The 15,874-nt window shown below is 47.5% G+C and overlaps 1 protein-coding gene across 2 annotated transcripts in view; it reads right to left on the bottom strand.

The window, feature by feature from the left end:
- Nucleotides 1-678: 678 nt before the first annotated feature.
- The window catches only part of NUMBL (NUMB like endocytic adaptor protein), a 24,812-nt gene continuing 9,616 nt past the window's right edge, over nt 679-15,874 (bottom strand). The window contains exons 6-10 of one of the 2 annotated variants that reach the window (XM_040252698.1): nt 15,535-15,675; nt 10,575-10,764; nt 5,353-5,658; nt 3,176-3,298; nt 679-2,086 (exon numbers count right to left, since the gene is read on the bottom strand). In XM_040252698.1, the coding sequence (XP_040108632.1) occupies nt 1,452-2,086; nt 3,176-3,298; nt 5,353-5,658; nt 10,575-10,764; nt 15,535-15,675 (1,395 nt within the window). In that variant the 3' untranslated portion in view covers nt 679-1,451. The remainder of the gene's footprint in view (nt 2,087-3,175; nt 3,299-5,352; nt 5,659-10,574; nt 10,765-15,534; nt 15,676-15,874) is intronic. The other variant, XM_040252699.1, reaches the window with a different exon arrangement.

The raw sequence follows: 15,874 nt of genomic DNA, 5'->3' as shown, positions 1-15,874 counted from the left end.
TAATAGAGAAACTTAAAAACGTGCTGCCATGTCAAATGACACTTTGACCTGTTATGGAAAATGCAATTGGTGGAACATGAAGCCAGCTCAAAGCTGTGCTATTCCAAACCTATTTAAAATATTAATACTACACTTATTAGAAGCAGATTATATACATATATATGCTGCTGCTACTGAGTCGCTTTGCTTCAGTCATGTCCAACTCTGTGCGACCCCAGAGAGTTCCAACAGGCTCCCCCGTCCCTGGGATTCTCCAGGCAAGAACACTGGAGTGGGTTGCCATTTCCTTCTCTAATGCATGAACGTGAAAAGTGAAAGTGTAGTTGCTCAGCTGTATCCGACTCTTCAAGACCACATGGACTGCAGCCTACCAGGCTCCTCTGTCCATGGGATTTTCCAGGCAAGATTACTGGAGTGGGGTGCCATTACACACACATATATATTTACATAATTCTTTGGTTCAAAATCTGTAGAATCAGAAATGGGGTGATTAATTTGGGATGCCCACTAATATCCACTTCTTGAGTCCTAGGTCAGCGTTACCTGCTACCATGCTATGACTCAGAGGCCAATACGCAGGGGAGACCCTTTTTACTCCTTTTGGTTTTAGGTGACTGGGAGGAAAGGCTTGGTCTCCACACCGTCTCCCCTGGACACACACCCTATTTTCTCGAGGGGCACCATTATATTCTTCCTTTATTGGTTGTCCTTGTATAATACAAATCTGCAAGTTTAGATACAAAAAAATCTGGAAATAAAAGATAGAAAAGTACCCGCCAGGCACCCCTTCCTTCTTCCTGGAGCCCCTCCCCAGCGGGCACCGACGTGAGGTAACTGAGCTTCTTCTTCTTCCCCTTCCCCCACCCCACCTCCTGGCCTCCCAACTTGGCCCCCTATCCCCTTGAGACCTTGGTCCAAAGAAGAGGTGGGCCCCCGAGGGGAGGGGAGGGGTGAGCACAGCATTGGCAGTGAACGTAGCAGGTGGGCAGAAGGAAGCCCTTTGCTTGTGCTGTGTATGGGGGTGCGATGATCAGACTTGGGGGTGGGCACTCATGTGGGGCCCAGGAGGGCCCCTAGGTGGGTATCCTGCCTCCATCCCACCCAACACTGGAAGGTAGAGAAGGTCAACAACAGAAACTGGGAAATGTAGCTCGAACCAAGGCGCTCAGTGGGACTGTGGCCATCCCCCTGTGTCTGGAGTGAGGGGAGAGGAGGTTGTGCCAGCCTAAGTCTGGCAGGGAAATGAGTCCCTTAGCCAGGCTGGGTCCATCCCTGAATTCCATCCCGCTGCAACCTGGGCGTCACAATGTCAGTTCCATAGTGGTTGTGGGAGGTGGTCGAGAGAAGGGGTTAGAGGGGCCATGGGAGGGTGCAGGACTAGAGGAGAGGTTGGGCCTCCACTCCCAGGTGTGGGGCACCCGGAGATGATGAGGTGGGCAGGGTGGCTCGGGCTACAGTTCAATCTCGAAGGTCTTCTGCAGGTCGCCCGAGAAGGGGTTGGAAGGCTTCTCCACAGCAGGTTTGCCTTCTAATGCTGCCCACTGGGCCTCAAAGGGGTCCAACTCAGGGGCCGGGGCCGGTGCTGGCTCTGGGGGCCAGGGCGCCCCATTGGGGCGTGGACGGGCCTGGCCCCCAGGGGCGCTGGGGGCAGCAGGGGGTGGGAAGGCCCCAGCTTTTCCGAGCAGGGTGGCGGGTTGGGGCTGGAGCTGAGCGGCTGAGCAGAAGGCGTTGGCCACCATCTGTGAGGGGGTGATGCCCACCACGGGCACACGGGGCATGGGTGGGTAGCCCAAGCCCGGGTAGGTGGGCACAAAAGGGGGCTGCATGTGTGGTGCCGGCAGGAACACAGCCACCTGGGCAGGTGTGGCGTCGAAGGGCCCCACGGGGGCAGGGAAGGGCTGCAAGCCGGGGGGCACAGTGGGCACAGGGGCCGCCTGCTGCTGCTGCTGCTGCTGCTGCTGCTGCTGTGCCTTTGCCACCTGGGACACTTCCTCCAGCCACCTCTCGGCCTCAGAAGGGGTCCGCTTGTGCCCGGGCTGGAAGGCAGCTGCAGGGGGCACGGAGGGCTCACCCCAGGCAGAAGTCCCTGGAGAGAGAAGAGGGGCAGTTAGGGGGCGTGGGCTGCAGCAGAGAGAACCCCAGGCTGGAGACCAGATGCTGCACCAGGCTGCCTGCCTTGCCTCTAGCCTGGCTCCTCATTAATTGCACCGACTTTGGACAAATGACTTGACCCCTCCTAAACCACATAAGGTCATACAGCTCTCAGAAAATTCAGTTCTGAGATTCTAAGGTCCTGAGATGGAAAAATATAGGCAAGGATGACAATCACCCAGGCTGGTTTCCCTTCTGGTTGGTCAGTAACAAACCTGTTATTAAATACTTTTCAATATTACCCTTGGCTCTAATACTTTGACAGTACTGCTTTAGAAGGCTAAGATTCTAAGATCGCATGGCTCTTTCTTCAGAATGTACTATTCTAACATGGTGGGCAAGTTTCAGTAGTTTTAATTTTGCGTTTTCAAAGATTCTAGAGTTCTAAATTTACATTGTTTGGAATTCCAAGGTGCTTCCCCGGTTCTGGGATAAGCATGTGGCTTGAGGGGGATTGCCTAGCATTATTTTCTCAGAGAGCCTGCTTTCGAGGCTCTGAGATTCCAAGGTTTTGTGGCTCCAAATGTATTAGGCTCTAATATCTTGTGATTCAAAGACTGTAGGTGTCTAGATTTTACAATTCTAAGACAGGAAGGTGTTAAACATTGATCCCATGGTTCTAAAGTTCTAATCCCATAATTCTTATGTTATTTCATGGTTCTAGGATGAATCCACGTCCCTGAAATGACCTAAGATGGTGCATGGTTCTGAAGTGGTAGATTCTACGATTCTACATGATTCATAGCTCTTAAATGATCCATGGCTCGCAGATGATTCCATGGTGCTACAGTGATTGATTCCATGATTTTAGGATGATCTTGAATGATCCATGGTAACCTATGGATTCTATGGTAATAGAATCTATGGTAACCTATGGTTTCTATGGTAATCTCATAGCTCTGAGATGACCCAGGGTTCCAAGCTTGTGGGATTCCAAGATTCCCAGAGTCTCTGCAGTGGTCCTGAAAGAAGCAGGGGGAGGCGGGAGCAGTACTGCAGGGCTCAGGGGAAGGGCGGCGTCTACCTGTAGGGGCCGGCGGGGGCCCTGATGCCGGGGCTCCAGCACTGGCAAACGACGAGCTGATCTGCGTGCAGAGGGCACTGATGCTGTCGCTGTCACTGGCCCCAGGCGGCTCCATCTCAGGCACTGGGAGGTCAGGAGAGGGCGGAAGTCAGCGAGCAGCCCTGCCCTTGGCCCCAGCCCTGCGGGTGGCCCTCACAAGGTGTGTGTGTCCGCGCACTCACTCTGCAGTAGCCAAGTGCCCATGGCCACAAAAATAACTGTGCATGTGTGTGTGTCACACCTGAGTGGTACGAGAGTCAAGCAGTGTGACAGCAGCGTGATTCAGTTATACATACATCCGTGTATATATGTGTGTGTGAATTCTTTTCCATATTCTTTTCCATTATGGTTTATTACTGGATATTGAATATATTAATAGTTTCCTGTGCTATACAGCAGGGCCTTGGTTATCTGTTTTATATATAACAGTTTGTATTGATTATGTGTTTTCTAAGTGTGTGTAATGGTCACACCTGGTTCTGCAACTTCTGTGTGTGTATGTGACTTTCAGTTGCGTCTCTCTCTAAGTGTGTGACTTCCGAGCATGATACCCACAGCAGAGCGGGACATCTGTGTGAGTCTATGAAATTTCTGGATGGCAAGTCACATCCAAGCAGGTGTGCAATTGGCTACAGGCACTCGAGGCCTCCACATGAAGTCTGGGGTGTCTGCCCCCTCAGAGAGCAGATGTGAGAGCCCTGGGGGTGTGCTTACTGGCAGGCTGCTTAATGAAGACAGCAAATGCGAGGGTGTGTGCAGGACACAAGAGTGAGCTGCAGGATATGGAGTGAGCGTGCGTCATTCCCAACAAGCGTTGGCACCTGCTCTGCAAGAAGTCACCTTTTGGATTAGCCCAGCCTCCTGGATACAGATCAATACCTCCCACACCAATCCCCGGGGCCGTAAGGGGGAGGTGTCACAGATCTGGCATATGGTAACGGGAGAGCTAGCCAGACCGCATGACTTCACTGACAGCTGGGAGGAAAGGCAGCCCTCCAGCCTGTCTCCCTCGGGCTAAACACAGTTCCATGCCACCTCTCTTCTCTCTTCCCCATGGCAGACGTTGTTTTTAAATCATGACATACGCCGTGTCTCTCCTTTTCCTGGTCCACAGCAGACATTAGTAGTCAAACATGATGCTTTTCTCCCGTTAAACTGTTTGCTCACTTTACCCCTCACCTGGCAAGACCTCATGGCTCTACTGGCCAAATGCTGTAAGAAAGGACTGGTAATTCCATCTTTCCTCCAACAAAAAAGGACCTTTGTATTGCCTCTCTATCACCAGCGTGGCAGACATTGCTAATCAATGATGACACACTACCTTTTGCCTTGTCACTCTCCCAGGAAGGCATGTCTAATCAATAACAATGGGTCCTGCCTCCCACAGTCCTTTATCCACAAGCAACATGACGAATCTGTCACTGTGCTCCCTGATTCCACTATCCCCAGGCTACTTGTGCCCTTTGTCTCCTGCTTCCATAAGCCAAATTCTGAGATTCATCTCTTGAGCAAAATGTAACGATCCTGCTCTCTCTTCTTGCTTGCCCAAAACAAATTTTGGTAATTAATCATGTGGTGTGCCGCCTTACTCTCTTTTCTTGTTCATGCCAGACACTGTAAGGAGACCGTGATGTCTGCCATCACTCAGTTCTCCCTGCCCTAAACAGACATTCCTCTGAACCTGTATCCTTCACCTGTATCTCATGGCTGTACTGGTCAAAAGCCTGGAAGGAAGCATTAGCTTATGGTGCTTCAGTCTCCTGAGCAACAGCATGGCATCCCGGCCCAGCTGCTCTCCTCTCCCCTGCCCACGGAAGTTTTCGTCAATCAGTATGTATGCCACCTCTCTCCTGTCCCTAACTACAGCGGACAGTACTAACTGATCATGACTTGAGCCACCTTTGTGCTATCCCTTACCCGGAGCAGACATTGCTAATGGATCACAGCTTACACTTCCTCTCTCCTCGCCCAGACTGATGGGAGACATTGCTAACTGATCATGATGCGTTCCACCTTTCCTTTGCCTGTGGCAGACTGTGCTAATCAATCGTGATGTGTATCACCTCTTCCCTATCTCTTGCTCAGAACAGTCAGGGGCATTGATCCCAATGTTCCTTCTTGCTGAGTCCTGGGCTCACCTGTGCCCTTCACCTGGAAGTCAGTGCGGCGCTGCAGCGTGGATGGCAGCTCATTCAGCCGTAGGCTCAGCTGCCGTTTGAAAGGCGAGTTCTTCTGGCTGAGTGCTGGGAACCCACGGAAGGAACCCTGACGAACCAGCTGCTCCAGGGGGGCATGGCGCCGGGGGATGGCAGCCGCAGTGGTGCCTGCAGGCACTGGGGTGCCTGCCTCACCCTTCTCACCAGGGGATGTGGTGGCTGGTGTTGGGGACACGTGCCCAGGCTGGGCAGGGCCAGGAGCCGCAGTTGGGGCAGCTGCTGCTTCTGCTAGAGACATGGGGGAGAGAGATGGTTAGATACCTCCCCTTGGCATGGGGCCTCTTCTCAGTCCCCTTGATTGTTTTCCAATGCTGCCTTCCTTACCCCATGTGCCCTGGCCTTAAGACAAGCTGGCCAGAGCCCTAAAATGTCCCTCATCCCCACTCACGCTAAGACCACTTTCCCCAGGAGGCCCGTGGGGAGTCATCACCCAACCTGACCCTCTGTGTGTCTCAAGCTTTCTGTCCTCCATCCATCTTCCTCTGCTGCTTCTGCTATTTCTCCCTCGGAGATCGCCTGTCTCCCTTTCTAATCAATTTAACAAACACTTCTTTGGTGCATGACCAATGTATCAGGCAGTGTTCCAAGTGCCTTGAAAGGATGAACTCATTCAATCCTCACCACCACCCAATGAGGTTGAAACTATCTTTATCCCCATTTTACAGATGTGGTAACTAAGGCCCAGCAATGGCAAGTGACTTGCCTGAGCCACACTGTGAAGGAAGGGGCAGGCTGATTCCACAATCTGAGCTCCAAACGACTGTGCTAACCTGCCTCTTCCTCTGGCCTGCTCTCTCCACATCACGCTGTCATCCTCCGTCATTCCATCTGCTCTGTTCTTTGTCTGCCTCCCACCACTCTTCCTGCCTCAAGTACCTCCTCCATTCCTTCAGTTGCTACCCATTGTTCTAGAGCCAGCTTGGCACAATTGCTCTGAGGAGTTTTCCAGATTGTTTCAATCTCTCAGTTTGGGATCGATCCCCTCTGGGGCTGCTCTTTGTCCTCGGGGGGCACTTGGTCTCCCCACTCAGCACCAAATGGCAGGGCTCTCTCACTCCTACCTATACACAAACACACAGCCAGCCTCCCAAGTGGCCACACCTGAGCCACAGCCCGAGTGCTGTGTGTGTGTGTGTTAGTCACTCAGCTGTGTCTGACTCTTTGTGACCTCATGGACTGTAGCCCGCCAGGCTCCTCTGTCCATGGGATTCTCCAGGCAAGAACACTGGAGCGGGTTGCCATGCCCTCCTCCAGGGGATCTTCCCAACCCAGGGATTGAACCCAAGTCTCCCGCATTGTAGGCGGATTCTTCACTGTCTGAGCCACCAGGGAAGATGAGTGCTAGTGAGGTTAAACTCAGGGGCTTCCCAGGCTGCACTAGTGGTAAAAAACCTGCCTGTCAATGCAGGAGATATGAGTCACGGGTTTGATCCCTGGGTTGGAAGATCCCCTGGAAGAGGGCATGACAACCCACTCCAGTGTTCTTGCCTGGAGAATCCCACAGACAGAGGAGCCCCATGCTGGCTACAAACCTTAAGTTTACATTTGTGAATTTTGACCACTGTATACACTGTGTAAAGAAACTGTGTAACATCAAGATCTAGAACATTGCCACCAACCCAGACCATCCCCTCGTGCTCAGTCGGTCCCCACTGCCTAAGAAACAACCACTGTCCTGGTATTTTTTCATCACAGACTACTTTTGCCCAATCTGTAAGTTCACATAGAGTATACAGTTCAACGGAGCCATACAGTATTATGCTCTTGTCTGTGGGTTTTATCCCTCGTCGTGCAGTTGTGCACGGAGGCCCGACGTCACATACTGCTTGGCTCTTGTGCCACTCACGTGTGACACACACACATGCACAGCTATTTCTGTGGCCATGGCCATTTAGTTACTGCAGAGTGAATCACGACTCACACACCTTGTGAGGGCCACCCGCAGGGCTGGGGTCAAGGGCAGAGCCTCGGCCTGTTCCCTGACCTCCCAGTGCCTGAGATGGAGCCGCCTGGGGCCAGTGGCAGCGACAGCATCAGTGCCCTCTGCACGCAGATCAGCTCGTCGTTCACCAGTGCTGGAGCCCGGGCATCAGGACCACAGTCCATGGGGTCGCAAAGAGTCAACACAACTGAAGTGACTTAGCACAAGGGAGGCAGAGAGGCTGCCCAGCGCTTCTCCCATCGTCCACGAGGGGGCGATGAGGCTCTCCCCCAGGTCAGGCTGCTGCTGCAGCTGCTAAGTCGCTTCAGTCGTGTCCGACTGTGCGACCCCATAGACGGCGGCCTACCAGGCTTCTCTCTCTATGGGATTCTCCAGGCAAGAATACTGGAGTGGGTTGCTATTTCCTTCTCCAATGCATGCATGCATGCCTGCTAAGCCGCTTCAGTTGTGTCCAACTCTGTGCGACCCCATAGACGACAGCCCCCCAGGCTCCTCTGTCAATGGGGTTCTCTAGGCAAGAATACTGGAGTGGGTTGCCATTTCCTTCTCCAGGTCAGGCTGGGGGCAGTGGAACCAGGCTGGTACAGGTTAGAACCACTAAACCACTTCTGCCCCCACCACCTGGGGCCTCAGAAAGTCTCCTATCTCTGGGCTGCAGGTTCCCCAACTGAACCTGGAATAAACATCTCCCTGCTGCCTCCCCAGGCCTCCTGAGAGCCTAAGTTGAGACAATGAATGTTCAATTGCTCTGGAATCCCACAAAAGCTTGGTAAACAACTTTGCGGAAAGGGCACTGTTCCCTATCTCCTAAACTGAAGAGAGCTCTTTTGTAGACATTCGGTGCCTCCAGACTGTGAATCAGTGCATCACTGGGCAAAACCCCACAATGTGTTCAGCAGATCATATACCACACTTTGTAAACTCTCATTTTCGCGGTGCAAACTCTAAAATGCTTTCTACCTGGAAATTATAATATCCTTTGGATGCAAACAGCAAAATCCATTGCGAACTCTAAAGCAAATGACATTCTTGGTGAATTCTAATATCCTATATAAGTAGTAAACTTATCCACTCAGTGTGTTCTTTTGCAAACAATAAAATATCATATATGCAGGCCCTCTGTTAACTATACTTTGTAATCTGCTTTGCCACTGATAAAGTTCTTTACCAATTCTGATAGACGATGTAAACATAAAATATTTTGTAAGCTGTGAATAAATCTTTAAATTTGTCAAGAGGTTTGTAAGCGGTCCCATAATTTACCAAGAAAAATAGACATTGTAAACCTGAATATTATAGCAAGTGATAAAAACTTGTTTTCTTAACTTTTTAGCTAGAAATGTTTTAAGCTTACAGAAAAGATGTAAAAATGGAACACAGAGCACACAGGTTCTCTTAACCAATGTTCCCAAGTGTTAACTTGTTATGGTATTTGAGCTGTCTCTCCTTCCATAATTGTCCTTCTGTAACATTTAAGTTGCACGCAACAGCCAAGACATGGAAATAATATAAATGTCCATTGACAGATGAATGGATGAAGAATATATGGTGTGTATATATATATATATATATATTTACAATGGAATATTACTCAGCCATAAAAAGGAGTGAAATAACGCCATTTACAGCAACATGAATGACCTTAGAGATGATCATATTAAGTGAGGCAAGTCAGACAGAGAAAGACAAATATCAAAGATGTCACTTATGTGGGATCTAAAAAAATGATACAAATGAACTTATTCACAAAACAGAAATAAGACTTCCTCTGTGGCTCAGCGAATCTGCCTGCCAATGCAGAAGACAGTTTCCATCCCTGATCTGGGAAGATCCCACATGCACAGAGCAACTAAGTCCATGTACCACAACTATTGAGCCTGTGCTCTAGAGTCCAGGAGCGGAAACTACTCAGCCCACTTGCTGCAACCATGGAAGCCCTTAAGCTCTAGAGCCTGGACTCTGCAACAAGAGAAGCCCCCGCTTGCTGCAACTAGAGAAAAGCCCACGCAACAAAGAAGACAGCACAGCCAAAAATAAATAAATAAAATTAGGAAAAAACCAAACAAACAGACATCAAATAGACTCACAGACACAGAAAACAAGCCTATGGTTACCATAGGGGAAGTGGGAGGGGAGATAAATTAGGAGTTTGAGACTAACAGATACACACTACTATATGTAAAATAGATAATTTGTAAAGAATTTTATCACAGTATAATTTCTCACTTGGGGAATTAAACATGGATATGATACCATTAGGTAATCTACAGTCCATATTCCAATTTCTACTCATATTCTTTATGGATATTAATATACATTTCAACATATATATATTCAAAAAATATATATTGAATTGAACATTGAATACATATATTTATATAATATCCAGGATCCAATACACGATCGAACACTGTATTTTTTATTAATAATATCTGTCAAATCTCTTCAGTCTTCTTTATCCTGAATCCAATGGTAAATTCTTTGTAAATTCTAACCAATGTTTTCCAAAATTTTAAAAACTAAAATCCACAGTAAAAAAAAATTAAAAATTATGTTTTGACCCAACACATAATACACTCAAATATTTAAAAACACAGTTTGAGAACTTACTGTTTGCCTTTGACCTAGAATGTTAGAGCTTGCCAGGTATTTTTCCAGCGTTCATGACAGCAATCCACAGTAAGAAATACTTGTTACCTGGTAACCCGTCCCCCTCTCCCACCATGCACATAGGCCCACTGACATAAAAGTACATAACGACATTTACCCTTACTACATTCCCTTACGCTGATATTTTCCTGTCGTTTTCTATTTTATTTCTTAAAATGCCAACCACAACCCAGCAATTCGACTTCGACAACCCATTAACAGGGTGGATACACAGTTTGAAAAGCCTGGGAACCTCCTTGGGTTAGCAGATAATAAAGCGCTCGGTGAGCTTTGCCCCGGTTTGTGGCCGGTAGAATATTGCCCAAAGGACTCCTTAAACCCAAGTACGCTAGAAACTGTAACCAGACTTCGTGGTCGATGCCTTTTTTTGGGGGGGCGGGGAGTGGCTTGTTTGGGGTTTTGTTTTGTGTTTTCTTTCCTGCTTTGTAAACCGTAGAGCCCAGGTACCTCTGCTTTCCTCGCTCAAACCGGATCCCTTAGCCACACCCCCGGCCCATCCGATGCCCCGCCGCGCCCGCCGGGCAGCACCCACCTTTCTTTTTGTCCTGGGCCTCTCGCTCCGCCGGCCGCCCGCCCCCAGACAGGCGGAAGGAGCCCTCGCGGGCGAAGCTGGTGCGGCTGGCGTCGAAGGCAGCCGTGACCCCGCATTCCTTCTCCCGCCGCTGTTTCCGCTCCAGGCAGGCCGCAAAAGCACAGCCCACCGCGTGGCTCAGCCTCTCGCCCTGTGGGAAGAGGTGGAGTTGGCCTTAGCGACTCTCTGTGCTGCAGACCGGACGCCGGCAGCCCCGGGTTCCAGCAGCTGGGTGACCCCGAGTCCCTTCACCTCTCTTGGGCCTCCGTGCACAACTGCACGACGAGGGACAAAAGCCGCAGATAAGAGCGTAATAACTGTATGGCTCTGTTGAACTGTATTACTCTATGTGAACTTACAGGATGGGCAAAACTAGTCTTTGATGGAAAAACATCAGAACAGTGGTTGTTTTGTACAGAGTGGGGATGGGGACTGATTGAGCACGAGGGGACCAGTCTGGGTTGGTGGCAATGCTCTAGATCTTGATGTCACAGTTTCGCTACACAGTGTACACAGTTGTCAGAACTCGACAAATGTATACTTAAGGTTTGTTGGCAGCGTGAATTTCACTTCAAAAGAGGAGCTGGAGGGTCCAGTGGTTAGGACTCCATGCTTCCACTGCAGCGGGCATAGGTTCAAACCCTGGCCAGGGAACTAAGATCCCATGGGCCGCAACTTGAGGCCAAAAAAGAAGGCTGGAAACAAATACGAATTCTGCTTACTGGTATGCAAGCTGAAGTGTTTGGGGAAGTATTCTGATGTCTGCAACTTTGAAATGCATCAAAAAGTAAGATGTGTAGGTAAGTGATATAAGCCCAGGCAAATGTTAATCGCCAGATCTGGGTAGAGGGGTGTACAAGTGACTGCTGACTTTACAAATCTTTCAAGTTTGCCTACTTGAGAGGCTCCAAAGCCAGAGACAGCATCACTGACTCAAATGGACATGAGTTTGAGCAAGCTCCAGGAGATGGTGAAGGACAGGGAAGCCTGGTGTGCTGCAGTTCATAGGGTCGCAAAGAATTGGACATGACTGAGCAACTGAACAAAGGCCAGAGAGCCTGAGATTGATGCTGGCTTCCCATTTCTCAGCTGTGTGACCTCAAGAAAATCACTTCCAGTATCCAAGGCTCCGCATCTGTAAAATGAGGGCTGTAATAGCACCTGCTTCATCGGGTCGTTGCAAGAAAGGTGAATGAATCTATGCAGGGCATGTGGCACAAAGCCAGGCACAGGGAAGCCCACATATGTGTCAGCAAAAATCTTGTGTAGCCCTGGGTTGAGCTCTGGTTTGCACCCTTTTACAGAATCCTCACAAGAGTGCCAGGAGGTGGACAACCTTGTGAACCTATTGTACAGATGAAGAAACTAAGGTTCAGTCAACCTGCCCATTATAACAAGTGAATGGCAGAGTTGGAATTCTCATGAGGTATGTCTGACTTCTGTCCCCTAAATAAGATGCTCTGCTGCTGCTAAGTCGCTTCAGTCGTGTCTGACTCTGTGCGACCCCATAGACGGCAGCCCACCAGGCTCCTCTGTCCCTGGGATTCTCCAGCCAAGAATACTGGAGTGGGTTGCCATTTCCTTCTCCCAGAAACAAGATGCTCAGTCACCTCTTAAAGTTAAATTTGAGGACAAACATCCTCAACCCAATGCCAGCAATCTGAATCCAACAGCACATTAAAAAGGTTATGCACCCTGAACAAGTGAGATTTATTCCAGGAATGCAAGGTTGGCTTAACATATGAAAATCAATCAACCACATTAATAGAATGAAAGAAAAAAAACCCCACATGACTCTTGATTCTCACGGGAAAAGCATATGACAAAATCCAGCACCCTTTCATGATAAAAGCATCCAACAAAATTGGAATAGAAGGGAATTTCCTCAACCTTATAAAGGACATTTATGAAAAACTCACACTTAACATTATCCTCAGTGGTAAAAGACAAAGCTTTCCCCTAGATCAGGAACAAGATGAGGATGCCATTTTCATCATTTCTATTCAACACTGTATTGGAAGTTCTATCTAGAGTAACTAGACAAGGAAAAGAAATAAAAGGCATCCCAAGTTGGAAAGAGAGAAGTAAAATTACTTCTGTGTGCAGAGAGCATGATCATATACTTAGAATATGATAAAAGGAGCCACAATTAGTGCAAATAAATAAATTCAGCACAGTTGTAGGATACAAAATCAACACATGAAAAAATCAGTTATATCTATATACACAGGCAGTAAACAATTCAAAAATGAAATTAAGACAATTCCATTTACAGTAACATTAGAATAATAAAATGGTTAAGAATAAATTTCTTTAACCAAGGAAATAAAAGATGTAAACATTAAAACCTACACAACATTGTTGAAAGAAATTTAAGAAGACTTAAATAAATGGAAATACATCCTGTGTTTGTGGATTGGAAGGCTAATATTGTTAAAAGGGCAATATTTTCCAAAGCATTCTGCAGATTGAATGCAATCCCTTTTGAAATCTCAATGGGCTCTTCCACAGATGGAAAAGCTGATCCTGAAATTCTTATGGAATTGCAAGGGACTCAGGACAGCCAAAACAATTTGGAAAAAGAATAAAATAGAATAACTCACACTTTCCAGTTTAAAAACTTACCCAAAGCTAAAGCAGTCACCGCAAAATAATGTGATACTAGCATAAGGAGAGACATATAGACCAACAAAACTGAGAGCTCAGATACTGGAACAGCTGGATATTCACATGAAAAATAAATGAAGGCTGACTCCTACCTTACATCATTTGTAAAAATTAACTCAAAATGGATCAAAGACCTAAATATAAGAGCTAAGGCTATAAATGGTTGGATGGCATCACCAACTCAATGAACATGAGTTTGAGCCATCTCCAGGAGATGGTGAAGGACAGGAGAGTCTGGTGTGCTGCAGTCGGGTCGCAAAGAGTTGAACATGACCGAGTGACTTAACAACAAGACTATAAAACTCTTAAAGAAGACATTTGGTAAATCTCTATGACCTTGGATTTGGCAATGAATTCGTAGATATGATATATGACACCCAAAACAGAAGTAACAAAAGAAAAAAACTGAGAGATTGAACTTCATCAAAATGTGTACATTTGTACATCAAAGGACACTATCAAGAAAGTGAAAAGACACCCCACAGAATGAGGGGAAAGTTTTGCAAATCACACAACTGATAAGTATCTAGTATCCAGAATATATAGAGAGCTCTCACAACAGTAAAAAGTCAAACAACCCAATTAAAAATGGGTAAAGGATTTGAATAGGTATTTCTCTGAAAAAGATGTACAGTTGGCTAATAAGCACATGAAAAGATGCCCAACATCATTAGTCATCAGGGAAATACAGCAGTGAGATAGCACTCACATCTATAGGATGGCTATAATAAAAGAAAGTGTTGACAAGGATATGGAGAAATTAGAACCCTTGTACAGTGTGAGTGGGAATGAAAATGGTGCTGCCACCAAGGAAAACAATTTGGCAATTACTCAAAAAATGTACACTGCTCTGTGTAAAACAGATAGCTAGTGGGAGCCTGCTGTATAGCATAGGGAGCCCAGCTCAGTGCTTGCTGGTGACCTAGATGGGATGAGAAGCAGGTCCAAGAGGGAGAGGATATAATACAACATTGTAAAGCAACTATACCCCAACTTAAAAAGATTAAATTTACTATATGCCCCAGCAATTCCATTCCTAAGTACATACCCAGAAGAATTAAAACCAGGTGTTCAAACAAATACTTGCATACCAACGTCCACAGAAGCGCTAGTCATAATAGCCAAAAGGGAGAAACAAATCAAGTGTTCATCAATGGATAAATAAAGTAAAATGCAGTATGTCCATACAATGGAATATTATTTGTTCATTAAAAGGAATGAAATATTGAGTCATGTTACAGCAAGGACGAACCTTAAAAACATTATCCTAAGTGAAAGAAGCCAGTCATAAAATATCATATACTGTATGAATCAGTTTGTACACACTGTCTACAATAGACAACTCCACAGAGCTAGTAAGCAGGTAGTGACTTCTTAATGGGCATGAGGTGTCTTCTAGGAGTGATAAAATGTCTGGAACTAGATAGAGGTGACGGAATTGTGTAAACAGCATTGTGAATATATATATATATATATATATATGTCACTGACTCGTACACTTGAATTACTTTGGGACTTCCCTGGTGGTCCAGTGGTTAAGACTCCAAGCTCCCATTGCCGGGGGCACAGGTTCCGTCCCTGGTTGGGAAACTAGGATCCCATATGCCCCGTGATGCAGACAAAAATACATAAATAAGTAAAATTTCAAAATAAGGAAAAATTCATGGAGCTGTGCATGGGTTATCTGTACATGTTACTGTATGTATATGCTCCTCAAATGAGAAAAGGTAGAGAAACATGAAGAATTATTGACAAAGAGGAGGATGATGGTAAACAATGTTTTTCTGAGTGCTTCCTATATGCCAGGCATCGTTCCAAATACTCTGTATCAAACTCGTCAAGTCTCACAATAATCCTCTGTGAGGGGCTGTGAATGGGTTTCCCAGGTGGTGCTATTGGTAAAGAACCTGCCTGCCAATGCAGGAGACATAAGAGCTGCAGGTTTGATCCCTGAGTCGGGAAGATCCTTTGGAGGAGGGCACGGCAACCCACTCCAGTATTTTGCCTGGAGAATTCCATGGACAGAGGAGCCTGGCAGGCTTACAGTCCACAGGGTGGCACAGAATCAGACACGACTGAAGTGACATAGCATGCATGCACTCAGGGACTGTGAACACACCCCCTTTTCCAGATGAGGACACAGAGGCGAGGTAAGGTGAGTGACTTGCCCGACACCACACAGCAGGCTGAGGCTGGGAATACCAGGGCATGGGGGACACAGAGTCAGGTGGCTTTGGGCTTCGGCGGTACTCACTGAATCCTTGAGCGCCAGGAAACAGTGGCAGATCCAGCGACGGGTGGTCCCATCACGGCAGATGTAGGAGAAAGCCTTGTCCAGGTTGCGGTCAGGAGCACAGAAGGAGACCTTTTCGATGGTCTGGTCCACCAGCAGATCCTGGGAGGGAGGCCAGGAAAGGAATGTGAACTGTCTCTCACCTATTCATTCAGTATTCCCTTCGTGTCTGGACTGTGTCCTGTCCCAGATGGCTTGGGGACCCTGCATTTGTTGAAACAGCTGTGGGCCCTGCTTACATGCGGCTCCTGAGTTTAGGGCGGGAGTCAGACTCATCACCCAATGGAGACAGGCCAGAGTC

Source organism: Oryx dammah, unplaced genomic scaffold (genome assembly GCF_014754425.2).
Source record: "Oryx dammah isolate SB20612 unplaced genomic scaffold, SCBI_Odam_1.1 HiC_scaffold_13, whole genome shotgun sequence".
NCBI lineage: Eukaryota > Metazoa > Chordata > Mammalia > Artiodactyla > Bovidae > Oryx > Oryx dammah.
This window is presented reverse-complemented; position numbering and strand designations above follow the sequence as displayed.